This window comes from Miniopterus schreibersii (assembly GCF_964146895.1).
Source record: "Miniopterus schreibersii genome assembly, chromosome: 12".
Lineage (NCBI taxonomy): Eukaryota > Metazoa > Chordata > Mammalia > Chiroptera > Miniopteridae > Miniopterus > Miniopterus schreibersii.
In genome coordinates, this window is record NC_138112.1 from 21,892,826 (window position 1) to 21,905,801 (window position 12,976).

The 12,976-nt window shown below is 38.6% G+C and overlaps 2 protein-coding genes and 1 long non-coding RNA gene across 12 annotated transcripts in view; 2 read left to right on the forward strand and 1 right to left on the reverse strand.

Moving 5' to 3' along the window:
• Window positions 1-49: 49 nt before the first annotated feature.
• TAF1D (TATA-box binding protein associated factor, RNA polymerase I subunit D) lies at window positions 50-6,630 on the forward strand. The gene is given in 7 exon segments (XM_081154689.1): window positions 50-267; window positions 2,606-2,726; window positions 3,006-3,381; window positions 4,369-4,544; window positions 4,853-4,913; window positions 5,283-5,390; window positions 5,396-6,630. Coding segments are annotated over 6 exon segments (804 nt in total). The 5' UTR covers window positions 50-267; window positions 2,606-2,667; the 3' UTR covers window positions 5,420-6,630.
• A 2,472-nt stretch (window positions 6,631-9,102) lies between these two features.
• The window catches only part of CEP295 (centrosomal protein 295), a 46,210-nt gene continuing 42,336 nt past the window's right edge, over window positions 9,103-12,976 (reverse strand). For 6 of the 10 annotated variants that reach the window (XM_081154674.1, XM_081154672.1, XM_081154669.1 and 3 more), the window contains 5 exons: window positions 12,081-12,177; window positions 11,775-11,939; window positions 11,593-11,677; window positions 11,415-11,514; window positions 11,211-11,330 (listed from right to left, as the gene is read on the reverse strand). In XM_081154674.1, the coding sequence (XP_081010800.1) occupies window positions 11,292-11,330; window positions 11,415-11,514; window positions 11,593-11,677; window positions 11,775-11,939; window positions 12,081-12,177 (486 nt within the window). In that variant the 3' untranslated portion in view covers window positions 11,211-11,291. Of the gene's footprint in view, window positions 9,151-11,210; window positions 11,331-11,414; window positions 11,515-11,592; window positions 11,678-11,774; window positions 11,940-12,080; window positions 12,178-12,976 lie in introns of those variants that run through there. The other 4 variants (XM_081154671.1, XR_014000049.1, XM_081154675.1 and 1 more) reach the window with 4 other exon arrangements.
• On the forward strand, window positions 10,856-11,283 carry LOC308565467. The gene is made up of 2 exons (XR_014000051.1): window positions 10,856-10,942; window positions 11,152-11,283. It is a non-coding gene; the product is annotated as an uncharacterized lncRNA (long non-coding RNA).

Consider the following 12,976-nt stretch of genomic DNA (forward strand, 5'->3'; position numbering starts at 1 on the left):
CCCCCCATACTCCCGCCCCTCACGTTGCTTCCGGAGCTAAGTTGTTATCGCGAGGTTTTGGCCCCACTATTAGCTGGGTCTCGCGGGTGGTTCGGTCTTTTCGTCGCGCAGTTGCGGAGGTAGGCGGTTGCTGCGGGCCAGTCAGTGCTGCGGTCGGGCTGTCCCTGGGCGCAGACCTCCCGGGCCTGGGTTGCGGCAGCGAGCACGCAGCTGAGGCCGGCACTGAGCCGGCCCTCGTGGGTGCCAGCCGTCTGCCGACTGGATTGGGTAAGGAAGAGGACAAGGCCGCCCGGGCCTGGTGGGTGGGTGAGGGAGGGGTTGCACCTCTATCTTTTCCGAGGACCCCGCCTTGCTCGGCAGGATCGAGCCGAAGAAGTCGGGTCCTGAGGGTGGAGGTCTCGCCTTTGTGGGCTTCGGGTCTAGTGGTTGGGCCGTGGCCCACACGCACGTGATTGTAGTGTGGGCGTGATCCAGTGTGTGAATAATAGATGTTATAGACAAGTGCAGGTGTTCAGAGTTAGAAAGTGCGAGGTAAGGCTTAGGCTGTCTCTGCCTGAGGTGAAGTGCTTCAGGCAGTCGCCCCAAGGTCGCTTCGTGGTTGGGGAGACGCCGTCAGCGCCGGTAGAGCGCGCTGTCAGCCACGTGGCCTCGCGGCGTCTGGGAATGGGCAGGGAGGGAGACTTCTAGGCGGGATGCTTCCTAACTAAGTTGCCGGAAAAGTGAGTTTTGAGTTAACTACTCTTCACTTTGATAGTGTTCTAAGAATTTTTTTTTTTTTTTAATTTAACCTCAAGAATACCGCCAGTGCCATTAGACCCAGTTTTGTTGAATTTCGTCTTTGAGTTGAGCATTTCATGACTTGGTTTGATTTTGCATTTAAACTACAGTAAGATCATGAAATTACGTGAGTCCTTTGGACATTTTGAGAAATCTAAGATCTATGTTGATTTATTGGTTGCAGGTGGTGGAACCAGCACCAGGTGTTAGATTGATGGGTTCAGACGAAACCTGGGTTCAGCAACCTCGGTACTTGGGTTCTGACTAGGAAAGAATTCAGAGCCAAGACCCAGACTGCAAGAGAACGTTTATTTCGTAAAATTACAGAGGTGGAAGAAGCAATTCCTCGAAGAAATGGCCTTAGGATACCAGTTATAGAAGTAAAGGAAAGGCTTTTGGACCTTGGGAGTGAGGAAGCTAATGCTAACAAGAAGGGCCCGCAGCGCTGGCGGCCTGCGCACTGGGTCTTCCCTCCTAAGAGTTCTAGGGGAGGTCCCAGAGCGGGAGGTCATTATCCAGTGCAGCTGCTCCTGAGGTCACCTGTGGCTGGTTTTGTTGCTTTTCTGGGCCTGGAGCTGAAATACAAGGAGGGAAGGTCAGGGGGTCCAAACCACAGAGCAGTGATATGCTAGGGGAGAAAAGGCCTCCCTGGGGGCAAGGTCCCACCCTAAGATTGTCTGTTGCTAGGCAGACAATTGCACTTCGTCCTTGCTCTGCTCATGTATGTCTGCCTATCACACTGTTGATTATCATATTTTTGAAATATTTTGTTATAAGATTCCTTTCATCTTGATTAATTGGTCATTGTCAAGTATGTTAAACACTATGAACAATACAAAAATGGAAGAATGATGATGTCTTCTATAAGGGAGATGCAATATTAAATTGTCATCTTTAATTTTAAATTATTTTCCCAAACTACTGTAAAATCTTCAAGGAGTGTTTTGTTTTGTTTTTTTTTAAATATATCTTTAGTGATTTCGGAGAGAGGAAAGGAGAGGGAGAGAGAGAGATAGAAACATCAATGATGGGAGAGTCATTGATCAAACCCGCAACTGGGCATGTGCCCTGACCGGGAATTGAACCCCGATCACCTGGATCCTAGGTCTACACTCAACGGCTGAGCCACGCCCGGCCGGGCTTCAAGGAGTTTTTTAAAAAGGGAATACTAAGGATATCATTGTTTCCATCTAAAAGCTTCATTGAAGCTTGAGAATCCAGAACGTTTAAATTAACCATAATGACAAAGAGATATGCCAAAAAAGAGGTTTTGCAGTGATTTTTGTTAAATCATTGTGAATGGGAAAAGGCCATAAATGAAAATCCCAGACCAGGAGTTTAAAAGCAGTTTGTTGGATTGAGATAGTAAATCATAATTCCTTTTCCTGGTATACTGAGCCCACACTGCCTTCTGGCTTTGTATGTAAAACTTTTCTAGGCGTTCCCATCTGCTCTTGGAAAATGGCGTTTGAGCCATTAATTGTAATATGGCTAATGATAAAATTATATTTTTTCCTGTTAAGGAAATATGTTTGATATTTTTGGGGGGAATGACATTTTTCTAGAATCTTGTTCCACTGGGTAGCTTTAGAGGCACAACTGAAAGATACACCCCATCAATCAAATTTCTGGATTTTAGGATTTGATCTGAAATGGATGTTTCTTACATGAAAATATTAAAGGCCTTGTAAAGGACTGTGCCTTAATTTATATATAATGGCATAATCTGACTACATCAAATTTTGCATTGTTTGGATACTAGCTGTTTGTGCTGGCCTTTATTTGTTCAGGGAAACTACATCAAATACACTGTATTTTATGTTGTCAGAAATTTGGTGCCAGCAAAGAACAAGTGTCAGCAATTTTGAGAGGGACTTGAAGACATCAGGAATGGATTCTTTGGACTATGTAACAGTATCTGATTCAGCTATGGAAATTGAAAATCAAAGGTAAGTGCTTTTGATATCAATAGCAACCATCAGATTTTTACTAGAAAACACGAGATTTGATGACGTTTACTGTATTTGAATTACCAGGAAAGCGTAAATCATTGCAGATAATGAGTAGTGGTAAAGGTAATTTTCAAGGATTAGGAAAAGGGGAAAAACCTGGTTTACACAGGCCTGAGCAGGTTTTCCTGCTTTAGTTTTTGGAAGAAACATGTAACTGGTAATAAGCATTCAGTTATATAAAGAGGATACAATTAATTTCCTCCCTTTTTTTCCTAGTGATAACTCTTCCTCTGGTAGCAGCTTATTTAAAACTCAATGTGTTCCTTCCTCACCTAAACGGAGGCAAAGAAATCCTATTAGAAAATGTGTCCATTCACTTGAAAGTGTTCAAGCAAGCGATTCATCCAGTGACTCATCTTTAGAACCAAGACCATTGACTTTAAAAGCTATTTTTGAAAGATTCAAGAAAAAGAAACGTAAAAAGAAGAAATACAAGCCAACAGGAAGACCAAGGGGAAGACCAAAAGGAAGGAAAAACACTAGGTCACGAATAAATAAGAAACAATTTAAGGATAAAAGACCTCAGTTCCCATTTATAGAATCAGAGAATGGAAGAAAACCAATACCATGGAGAAAAATTTTAACCTTTGAGGTGAGTTAGTGTATGTGGGTACCCATAGCTAAAGTGCCTGAAGTGTGGTTTGTTGGTCACTTAGAATTTAGATGTACCTGACTAAAGCTCAAAACTTCACTTGGGCTACTGGGTGAAATTTTCAGTGGTGTGTTCAGTGACTATACCTGTATATGAAGAACTCCAAGGCTGTTTATATAAAATCCCTTGATCCTAACAGGTTTTTAACATCCTTATAACTCAAATGATTCACAGTTGTAACCTAGGTCAAACCCCAACTCCTTTCATGTTCAGTGACTTTAGTAGATTTCATTTTCTTACAGATACTGAGCAATTTCTTTTACATATATATATATCAGAGAGAGGAAGGGGGGAGAGAGAGAGAAACATCAATGATGAGAGAATCGTCATTGATCAGCTGCCTCCCACAAGTCCCTGAATGGGGATTGAGGCTGCAACAGGGACATGTGCCCTCACAGGGAATCTAACCGTGGTCTCCTGGATCCTAGGTCGATGCTCAACCGCTGGGCCACACCCGGCCAGGCCTGAGCATTCAATTTCTGACTGAATTGCCTGATAAATGCCCAGTGCTTAGCAGTATACTCTCAAGTATTTGAGTTGTTTGCATAGTTACTTTTTAATTCCTTATTTTAGAATCTGATTTGAGGGAGTTAATACTAGTTAACCTATGTTTTAAGATGATTATAATAAACATCTAAAATTTGATTTTCTGCATTTAAAAAAGTAGTAATTCCCAAACAACACAAGATTTGTGTTGTATATGTGCTTGGTTTTCTTGGTACCAACCTCAGTAAGTTAGATAACTTTCTAGGTAGCAGTGAGTTCTTTTTACAACCAGCTTTTCATGTGTTGCATGTGAGTCGCATATGGCAGAATAGTTAAGTCAAGATCACTGAGTTCTTGGTAAGAGGATCCTTGCCATTTTTGGAGCACGGGCCTCTGCTAAGGGACAGGAAAATTTTATTTTGTATTTTTTCTGATTTGTAGCAAGCAGTAGCAAGAGGATTTTTTAACTACCTTGAAAAACTGAAGTATGAATACCACCTCAGGGAATCCTTGAAACAGATGAATGTTGGTGAAGATTTAGAAAAAGAAGACCTCGATAGTCGTAGATATAAATACTTGGATGACGATGGATCGATCTCTCCTATTGAAGAGTCAGCGTAAGTTTAATCATGTCAAATTTTGGTCATAGGTTTTATGAAATTAAATATTTACAAATTTTAATGTTCATTCATCCATATGCTGTTACTTTGTTCATACTTTAATAATGATGGGAGCAAAGATACAGTAGGCCATTTGGGTTATTCCAGTTAAGCTATGAGCTTAGCATGAGAGCCAGTTTTGGGTGTTAACGCGTGCAGTGTAATTTTTCCCCTTGACTAGTATTGCTATTCAGTATGTCATGACCATACACTATTAGTTCGGTTATAGAAGATTTAGTCATCTGAGTGGTATTTTAATATTACAGAGGAGAGGACGAATTTCCAACAAATCCTGATCATGATGACGAATGTGATATCAAATTGGTGGTAAGTGACATTTTCCTCCCATTTCCTTTGGGAGGGTGCCTCAGTTGGTAACAGGGAGAATTTTATCCAGTAGCTACTGTTTTATAGTCCCTTTTTAATTTGGAAAGGCTTCAATGTATTTGGTGCAGGAAATGCAAGAATAAAAATATTTTAGGGATGGCTGAGTGTGACGTGGACTTTTTAATACTGTTAAGTTTTATATGTGGCATTGCTACTAGGATATCAAATGAGAATAAAAGCAGAAGTTAATTGGATTTTTAACATCTTAGATATAGTCTCCAGGGTTGAAATCACCTAGAATTCAGTTATGTGTAATTACTAAAGCAATGAAGTTTTAGTTATTGCTTAATATTGGTATCTTTTATGCAGGAGAATAATTATTTCATAATAAGTTCTGAATTACCAAAGAAGATGAATGTATATTTAGAACAAGAATATACTGAAGAACCTGCTTTGTCTAAAAAGAGAGTATCAAAGTCCAAAACATTGGACAGAAGACAGAATGACCTGAAAAGGAGATAGGAATATGAATGTCAAGGTAAAGAGACTAAAGAAACTTTACAGAGAGTAAAGCTGATGTAAATATATATGCCAGCCCAGTGATAAAACTTCTAAGGTGAAAATAAAAACTCTGAACAAATTTGTGAAATTGCTAAAGAATAAGAAAAAAATTTTTAAAGTGAAATTGTGCATGTACAAAAAATGAGGCTTTCATAGCAGAAATAATCTCTTGCAAAATAAAAAAAGGGTCCTATTTCCTGGCCAGAGTGGCTCAGTTGGTTGCGAGTTGTCCTGTGCACCATAGGGCTGCCTGTTGGTTCTTGGTCAGGGCACACCCCTGGCTTGCCAGTTCAATCCCTGGTACGTGCAGCCAATTGACATTTCTCTAGATGAGGATTAAATAAAAGTTTTCTTTAAAAACGGTCATACTGTTTTTGCCTATACAGTCAAACCTCTATTTCAAACGTCTCCCATCTCGATTCCACTCTTACTAAGTTCACAGAAAAAGTGTCTGAGTTGCTGCTTTGTCTTTGATCTGACAACCATTTCATGCTTAAATCTCAGGCAACAAAGGAGAGAATGCTTTTGTTGCTGGCAAAATGGAGAAATTGGCACACTCTTAAAAGAGGCTATCAGGAGTGCTAATGTGGCTAAGAGTGTGAAAGAAACTGATCACAGGCAATTGAAGAGGTAGAAAAACTTGTTTTGGATAAATGAAAAGCAACCAGCGAAAGTGGTGATAGCATTTTGGAGGCAGTGATATATGAAAAAGCGAAGATGCTGCATGCTGACCTGAAAGACACTCCTGGAACAGTGCTGAAAGTGATTGTTTTAAGGCTAGTAGGGTGTGGTTTGATAAATTTAAGAAAAGTTTTTATTTATAGATTAAACAGTATATTAGACATGTGCTGTACATATGGTTAAGTTGAACCGTTTAGGGGTCTGGAATGGATTAATCCAATTTACATTATTCCTAATGGGAAAAAATGATTCGGTTTTCAAACAAATCACTTCTTGAACAGCCTTCTGGAACAAATTACGTTTGAAAACCAAGATTCAGCCTGGAGTATTTCAGCTGTCATTGTCTTTTTGTCACAACTGTGTATTACCAATTATACTGTATTTTAAGATAGCACTTGTGTTTTTGTTTTTGTTTAATTTGTGGACAAAGACTACATACAGGTGCAAAAAATAAAGCCTCTTTTGCAACCCAGAACTCATTGTTCGGTATGAGTTTTGATACATATAAGAAGGGACATGATACCTAAAACACGTTGGTTCCAGGACTGTAGAATTAATCATTTAGAAACTATAGGAAACGAGGGAAATACCAACCATACTGATTTAGTATTTAATTTTAATGTTGATAATAAAGATGACTTTTTTTTTATTAGGGTTTTATCTTGAGAACACAATATCTGGACTTATGTCTTATTCTTAGGTGAGTTTTTGGATCAAATTTGTTTAAATGTAGCACATTGTCAGATAATCTAAACCTCCACAGATTTCATTAAAAGATTTTTTGCCAACTTGTTATTTCTGATTATGACATCATTTCAGAAAATGAATCACTGGTTTATAGTGATACTGTGCCAGCCTCACTTTCCTTTCAGGAAAGGGTCTGAAACTGAAAATTGGGCTATAACACTAATCAGAATCTTGGCTATTCCCACTTTAAGCATATATAACATTTTAAATTAATGCATGATCTAAAATGAGGTAGATTTCATACTACAGTACTAGCAATGACTGCATTGGATGTAAGATTTAAGATGCTTTAGTTCTCAAATGGTAACAAATATAGCCACATTAAAATTTTTCCTGTATCTTTACACTTGATATCAAGTAGCTGAGAAGATACTTTATATAGATTCTCAATTCTGAGGCAAAAACTCAGTTAATTTTCTTGTGTAATCTGGGAATTTCACAGGCAACTTTGCAGTATCAAAGTTCATAAAAATCAGGACTTCAGCTTACATACGGGTGTTTTTCCTTTGGATTATCTAGAATAGCTACTTGGCATTTTGCATGTTTTTTTCAGGGGGGTCATTTTATACTCTTCTAAGCAGCATCAAAATCCTTACGTGATTTTTATGGGATGATTTATTTATTATAAATGGATGTTCGACTATTTTTATAGTTTTGAATTCCAAATGGCTGAAGCAGATCAGTTCTAGTAATGTCTTCCTGTGGAGTCTTAGCCTTATGTCTTTTTATTTTTAAATATATATTGATTTCATAGAGGGGAAAGGAGGAGGGATAGAGATAGAAACATCAATGATGATGAGTCATTGATCGGCTGCCTCCTGCACGCCCCCAACTGGGGATCAAGCCCCAACCCAGGCACGTCCCCTGACTGGGAATCAAACCCCCATCGCCTGGATCCTGGGTCAAGGTTCAACCGCAGAGCCACTCACAGCCGGGCAGCCTTATGTCTTTTTAAAAAAGTGTAAATAATGATTGAGGTCTATCCCGATGGGCCTTTTTCCGTAGACCTACATCGTTGGAAACGCCTCATAGAGTAAATGTGTTGCTTCCTTTATTCACAGAACTATGTGTTAGGTCTGTGAGAAGGAACCGCAAGACAGCTGCTAAAACTATGAAAGACTTAATAATCTAACTTTTTTTATCTTAGGTATTTGTATATCCTGGAGATCTGTACTATTCTAGGGAGTGATAGCTTAGGTAAGTTTTTAATTGATGACAGTGCAACCTTAGGGTACCTCTGCAGTTCAGATGATGAATTTATCTGTTCAACTGCTGAATGATACAGACATGAACTAAAACATAATTCTGACAGCTGAATATAGCTCTATATAGGTTTTCGTTTTTAATCACACACTCGTCAATCTTTTATTTGGTGTTTTATCTGTAGGAATGAAAGGATTTGAACTTTCTCATGTTTAGAGGTAAGTGGAACATATTTCTATTCATTTATTAAGGATTCGGAGTGCAAGTTGTAAGACCTCACTTAAGAGTGTTGATGCTTCTGCAACTTGAAGCGAAAAGATGTAGGAGGAAGCCAGTTTGACCACAGGCTAATTGATAAGAGTTCCTGTGGCATCTCAACTTTCTAACACATTGAACAAAAGGATGTTATTCAACGACTGCTATACAACATTCCATTACTGTTGTGACTAATAGCTGTTTAGGTATAAAGCAGAATTGTCAAAATCTTGGTGAAAATGTTTGCCATAACTGTATTTGTATACAGAATGTTGAAAAAAATGGAGACTTACTAACAGTTCCATATGGTTCATCCTAATAACATAGACTTGGATACATTAAAATAGCAAAGGAATTCCACCTAATAGGAACAATTTGAACAACTGATCTTTATTTCTAGTGCAGAGGGAGACAGGATAAAGATAATGACTAGGTATATAGTTTATTGCATTAATGTGGCTGCTTCATTGAAATGACAACTAGGTTTTTAAATTTTATTTATCTTTATTGAAAGTACTACAGATGTCCCCTTTTCCCCCCTTGAGCCTCCCACCCACATCCCCTTAGGCCTTCACCACACTATTGTCTGTGTCCATGGGTGATGCATATACATAAATAAGTTCTTTAGTTAATCTCTTCCCACCCCTGCCCCCTTCCCTCTCAGATCTGTCAGCCTGTTCCATGCTTCTATGTCTCTGGATCTATCACAGTTGGAGATACTTGAAATAGAGGTGTTTATAGTTCAGTCACAATGCACTGCACGGTATCTGCATTCAGTAGTTTATTCCTGCTGGGTGTTCAAAGGACAGTGCGATATAAATTCAGTATCTGGCATCGTTGGTTTTCTTGGCTTTGTGCATGTTAAACCTGGTATTTTTATTGATACATTATTCCTGTAGTTTCTTACTGTTCAGTTAGACGTAGTCTTCTACAGGGACTAATCCTTCTTTACTGTTCAGTTAGACATAATCTTCAATAGGAACTAATGCTTGTCTTTTTCTAGGGTGTCCGAAATTGAGAAACGAGGCAGATCCATCTACTCTGACCCTAACTGTGTAAGGCTTTCTATTTCTGTTGCTGCTAAGAGTTTCCTTTACTGATAGCATGTGTCAGCAGGAACTTCTATACAGGTGTAGAAGCCTTTTGCATAGTGTACGTACAAGTTTTAGAGAAACTTTTATAGAGCCTCATTCTAGAAGAAAATGGGCAGTGTTTTGTACATGGTCCAGAAATTGTTAATGTGGCTACATTGAGACACAGGTTATGCTTCCATCACAGTAATTTTATTACAGTGATGACAATGAGACCTGTAACATTTTTTGCTGGGCTCAATGAGTAAAAACTGGATATAGTAAGACTTGCAACTTCAGAAACAATTAAGGAATAGTATATCTTTTACATCACCTGCTAAAATAGCAATGTATTTATCTTACTATTTAAATTCTAGGGCCCTAAAGTAAATTGCTTGAAGAAAGTGGGTCCCAGCGATTATAGGTAAGATTGTAATTTCTTCCTTCAAAGTCCCTCCTAGTTTATATAAAACTCAGTATTAATAATTTCCTTACATTTGTTTAACTCCTATAGTAAGTAGCCCATCCTGGTAGTTTGTTATTACCATAAAAGACTGGATGTTAAAAAGGCCACCATGTGTCTGTACTGTTCACCAGCATGATGTTATGATGATGAGCAAAATGTTCAACTGCTCTGAATGGGCTGAGTGAAAATAGCCATCTGAACATCCATCTACATTAAATATGTATTTTAAAACATGAAAGCACTAGGATAAACGTTCCATGAAACATGCACATTTTCAAATAGCTGCCTTTGCAGTTAAAGATCAGAGTGCATTTTACAGGTTCAGTTGTGAATAGAAACGGATTAAACCTTAATTTAAAAAATAGATTTGTTCCCAATACTTAGTTGGATTGAAAACATGCTTATTCCAACTATTTGCCGTTTTAAGCCAGGAACTTGCAATACATGCTAGTTGGGAACTTGTTTTCAGGATACTTTGGACCATAATGGAGCCCATTTTGAAAAATTTAGTCCAATACAAACTTTAAAATCTTTCTCCACAGGTGAGGAGTTTTTGAAGTGTGTCCAAATTCAAGTGTAGATCAAAGAAGCTCAACTAAAAGAATTGTGGCAAGTTATTTATCTTTATCTTACCACACCAAATTATTTGTCAAAATATAATGGTCATTACCAAGGCTTTTAGAATGCAGTTTCTCATTTGCCGTGGACATGACCACAAAACATTTTCCCACTAGGTTTTCTTTTTGCTACATTGGTAGCATTCCGCCGACTGGGAACATTTTATTAACCCTCACTTATTTTCATTGCCTAGATCAGTACTGCCCAATAGTAATATTTAAACACAAGTTTTATGTGATTTTTGTAATAGCCATTGGTAATCTGAGATTTTACAGTAGCTGTCTTAGATCTCTGGAGTCTTGCAGATGTCCTTTGTCTAACTAATCCTTTTAAGTTGCTAGTGACCAGATACAGTTTCTGATCACATGATCATCTCTATTCATGTTATATAGGACTGACTGAAATGACAACTGGATTGAGCAAAAAAGGTATGTACACAATAGTAAAGTATTAATTTATAGGTCATTTCAAAGAGAGCTTATGGGACCAAAACCAGGAGCTCTTAACGCTGTGACCTAAGACTGAAGTTCTCCATAGGATGTAATAGACACTCAATAGTGCTATGTTTTCCTGAGGAGATACAAGAAAGTAAATAAATGTTTTGCACGTTTAACCACTACCTACTCTTCTTTTTTAGGGATTGAGACTCAAACTCTGGAGGAACTAAGGCAGTGGAAGAATTCAGAATGTGTGAAATTACTTAAATAAAAATTTATTAACTTAAATAATTGTGCCTATATTACAAATAATAAAAATCCTTTACACTTTTTGTAGATGTCAGCATGCATTTTTGGCTCGAAGTTTCTCCAGTGTTTTCTGTGGAGAGAATGAAAGTAAAACTTAGTAATTTCAGCTGTGGTGTACCTTTAACATGAAAAATCACTTTGCACCCCTGCTCACCTTGTGAAATTCTTTTGCCCTTGCTCTGTTCTGGGCATAAGCTTCTAGCTTTGCTTTCTCTTCCTTTTGCTGTTTCACTTCAGCTAACCGACTGTGTAATCTGTAAGAGATTTATATCAGAATTGAAGGTGGGTGCTTCAGGTATATAAATATTTTCAGATAAGCACATTACATCTACCTTAGAGCCCTCTGGTGCCTGAGGGCTTGTGCAGTCTGTCTGTCTTCAGGTTTGTTCAAGATCTTTAGGCAACTTGCAGATGAACCTGAGCAGAGAACAAGTAATGTAAGCCAGATCCAAGTAATCTGATAGAAAAACCAGATTCCCTTTCTGAAAACTGATAAATGTTTTTGGGAACATACCTGTAGGTTTCCCCTTAATTACTTGGCTTTCAGAAGTTTTAAAGACATGTATTTTATTCTTTATTTCTTTCTGTCTCTGGCAGGATCTCTCTATGAATGATTTTTTTCTCTTTACAAATGCTTCTTGTAAGCTTCCTGGTACAGGTGTAAAATTTGGAAGGGTTTCTGGTAGAAAAAAAACTGAAGCTATTTTCACCTCATTTAACTTTATAGGCCAGCAACGGGCAAGACTGGATCACAAACTTGGGTAGGGAACTCCCACTAAGCCCTTGGGTTCACTGACCATTTCAGATGCTCAAGGCATACCTGCAGGTACTGCAGTTGGCTTCTCCATAGAATGCTCTGACACAGGTGGATAATCTGAGTTTTCTGTTTCTGATACACGAGGCAGAAATTCACTCACCTAATTGGAAGAAAGCCGTAGATTAATTTACCAGTTTCACTTCAATGTACAGCAAAGCTTTAGCTAAACCCTGGTTCAACAGCTTTAGGACTGAATTTTCTGGCAAGGGAAAGTCCTTAAATGTTTTTTTTTCCTACTAAAAATGCCTTATTTGACCAGCACTACTAGAGAACAAATTATGAGCCTTCCACCCCTGGCCAAAAGCTTTAGTTTTTCCTCACCTGATTACTTGTATCTTTGAGAAGTGAACTCCAGCCACAAAAAGATTTGCATACAATCAATGAATTCATCTATCTGGAGCCCTTACTAAATTAGAATTAATTATGAGCCAGGCAAGAAGCAAATGGTTTGCTTGTAGTGGAAAAAAGAGGGAATGTGCAGTCAATAGAATTTGAAATATTTTCAAAATAAAGCAAAAGCACTTACTCTACATCCACCCCAGTTCTGGATTTCCTTACCTATCTTCTAGAGCAGGGGTGGGGAACATCTGGTATAAGGCCCGTGAAATCATTTGGTCTGGCTCTGCCAAGGCTACCCCAGGCAGGATTCAAAATTTAATCTAGGAGTTTTTCATTGCTAATTCTGTATGGACCTCAAGTTATGTTAAATATCCAAATGGCCCTTGGCAGAAAAGATTCCTCCATCAGTTCTAGAGTATCTCACTGGGGAAAGGAAGGCAGGAGTTCCAACCCAAGTCAGAATGAAACCTATAGCATCAGAAATACATATATTACCCCGCTGTGGCTTAGGGGTTGAGCATTGATCCAGGAGATCACAGTTCCCGGCCTGGGCACAAACA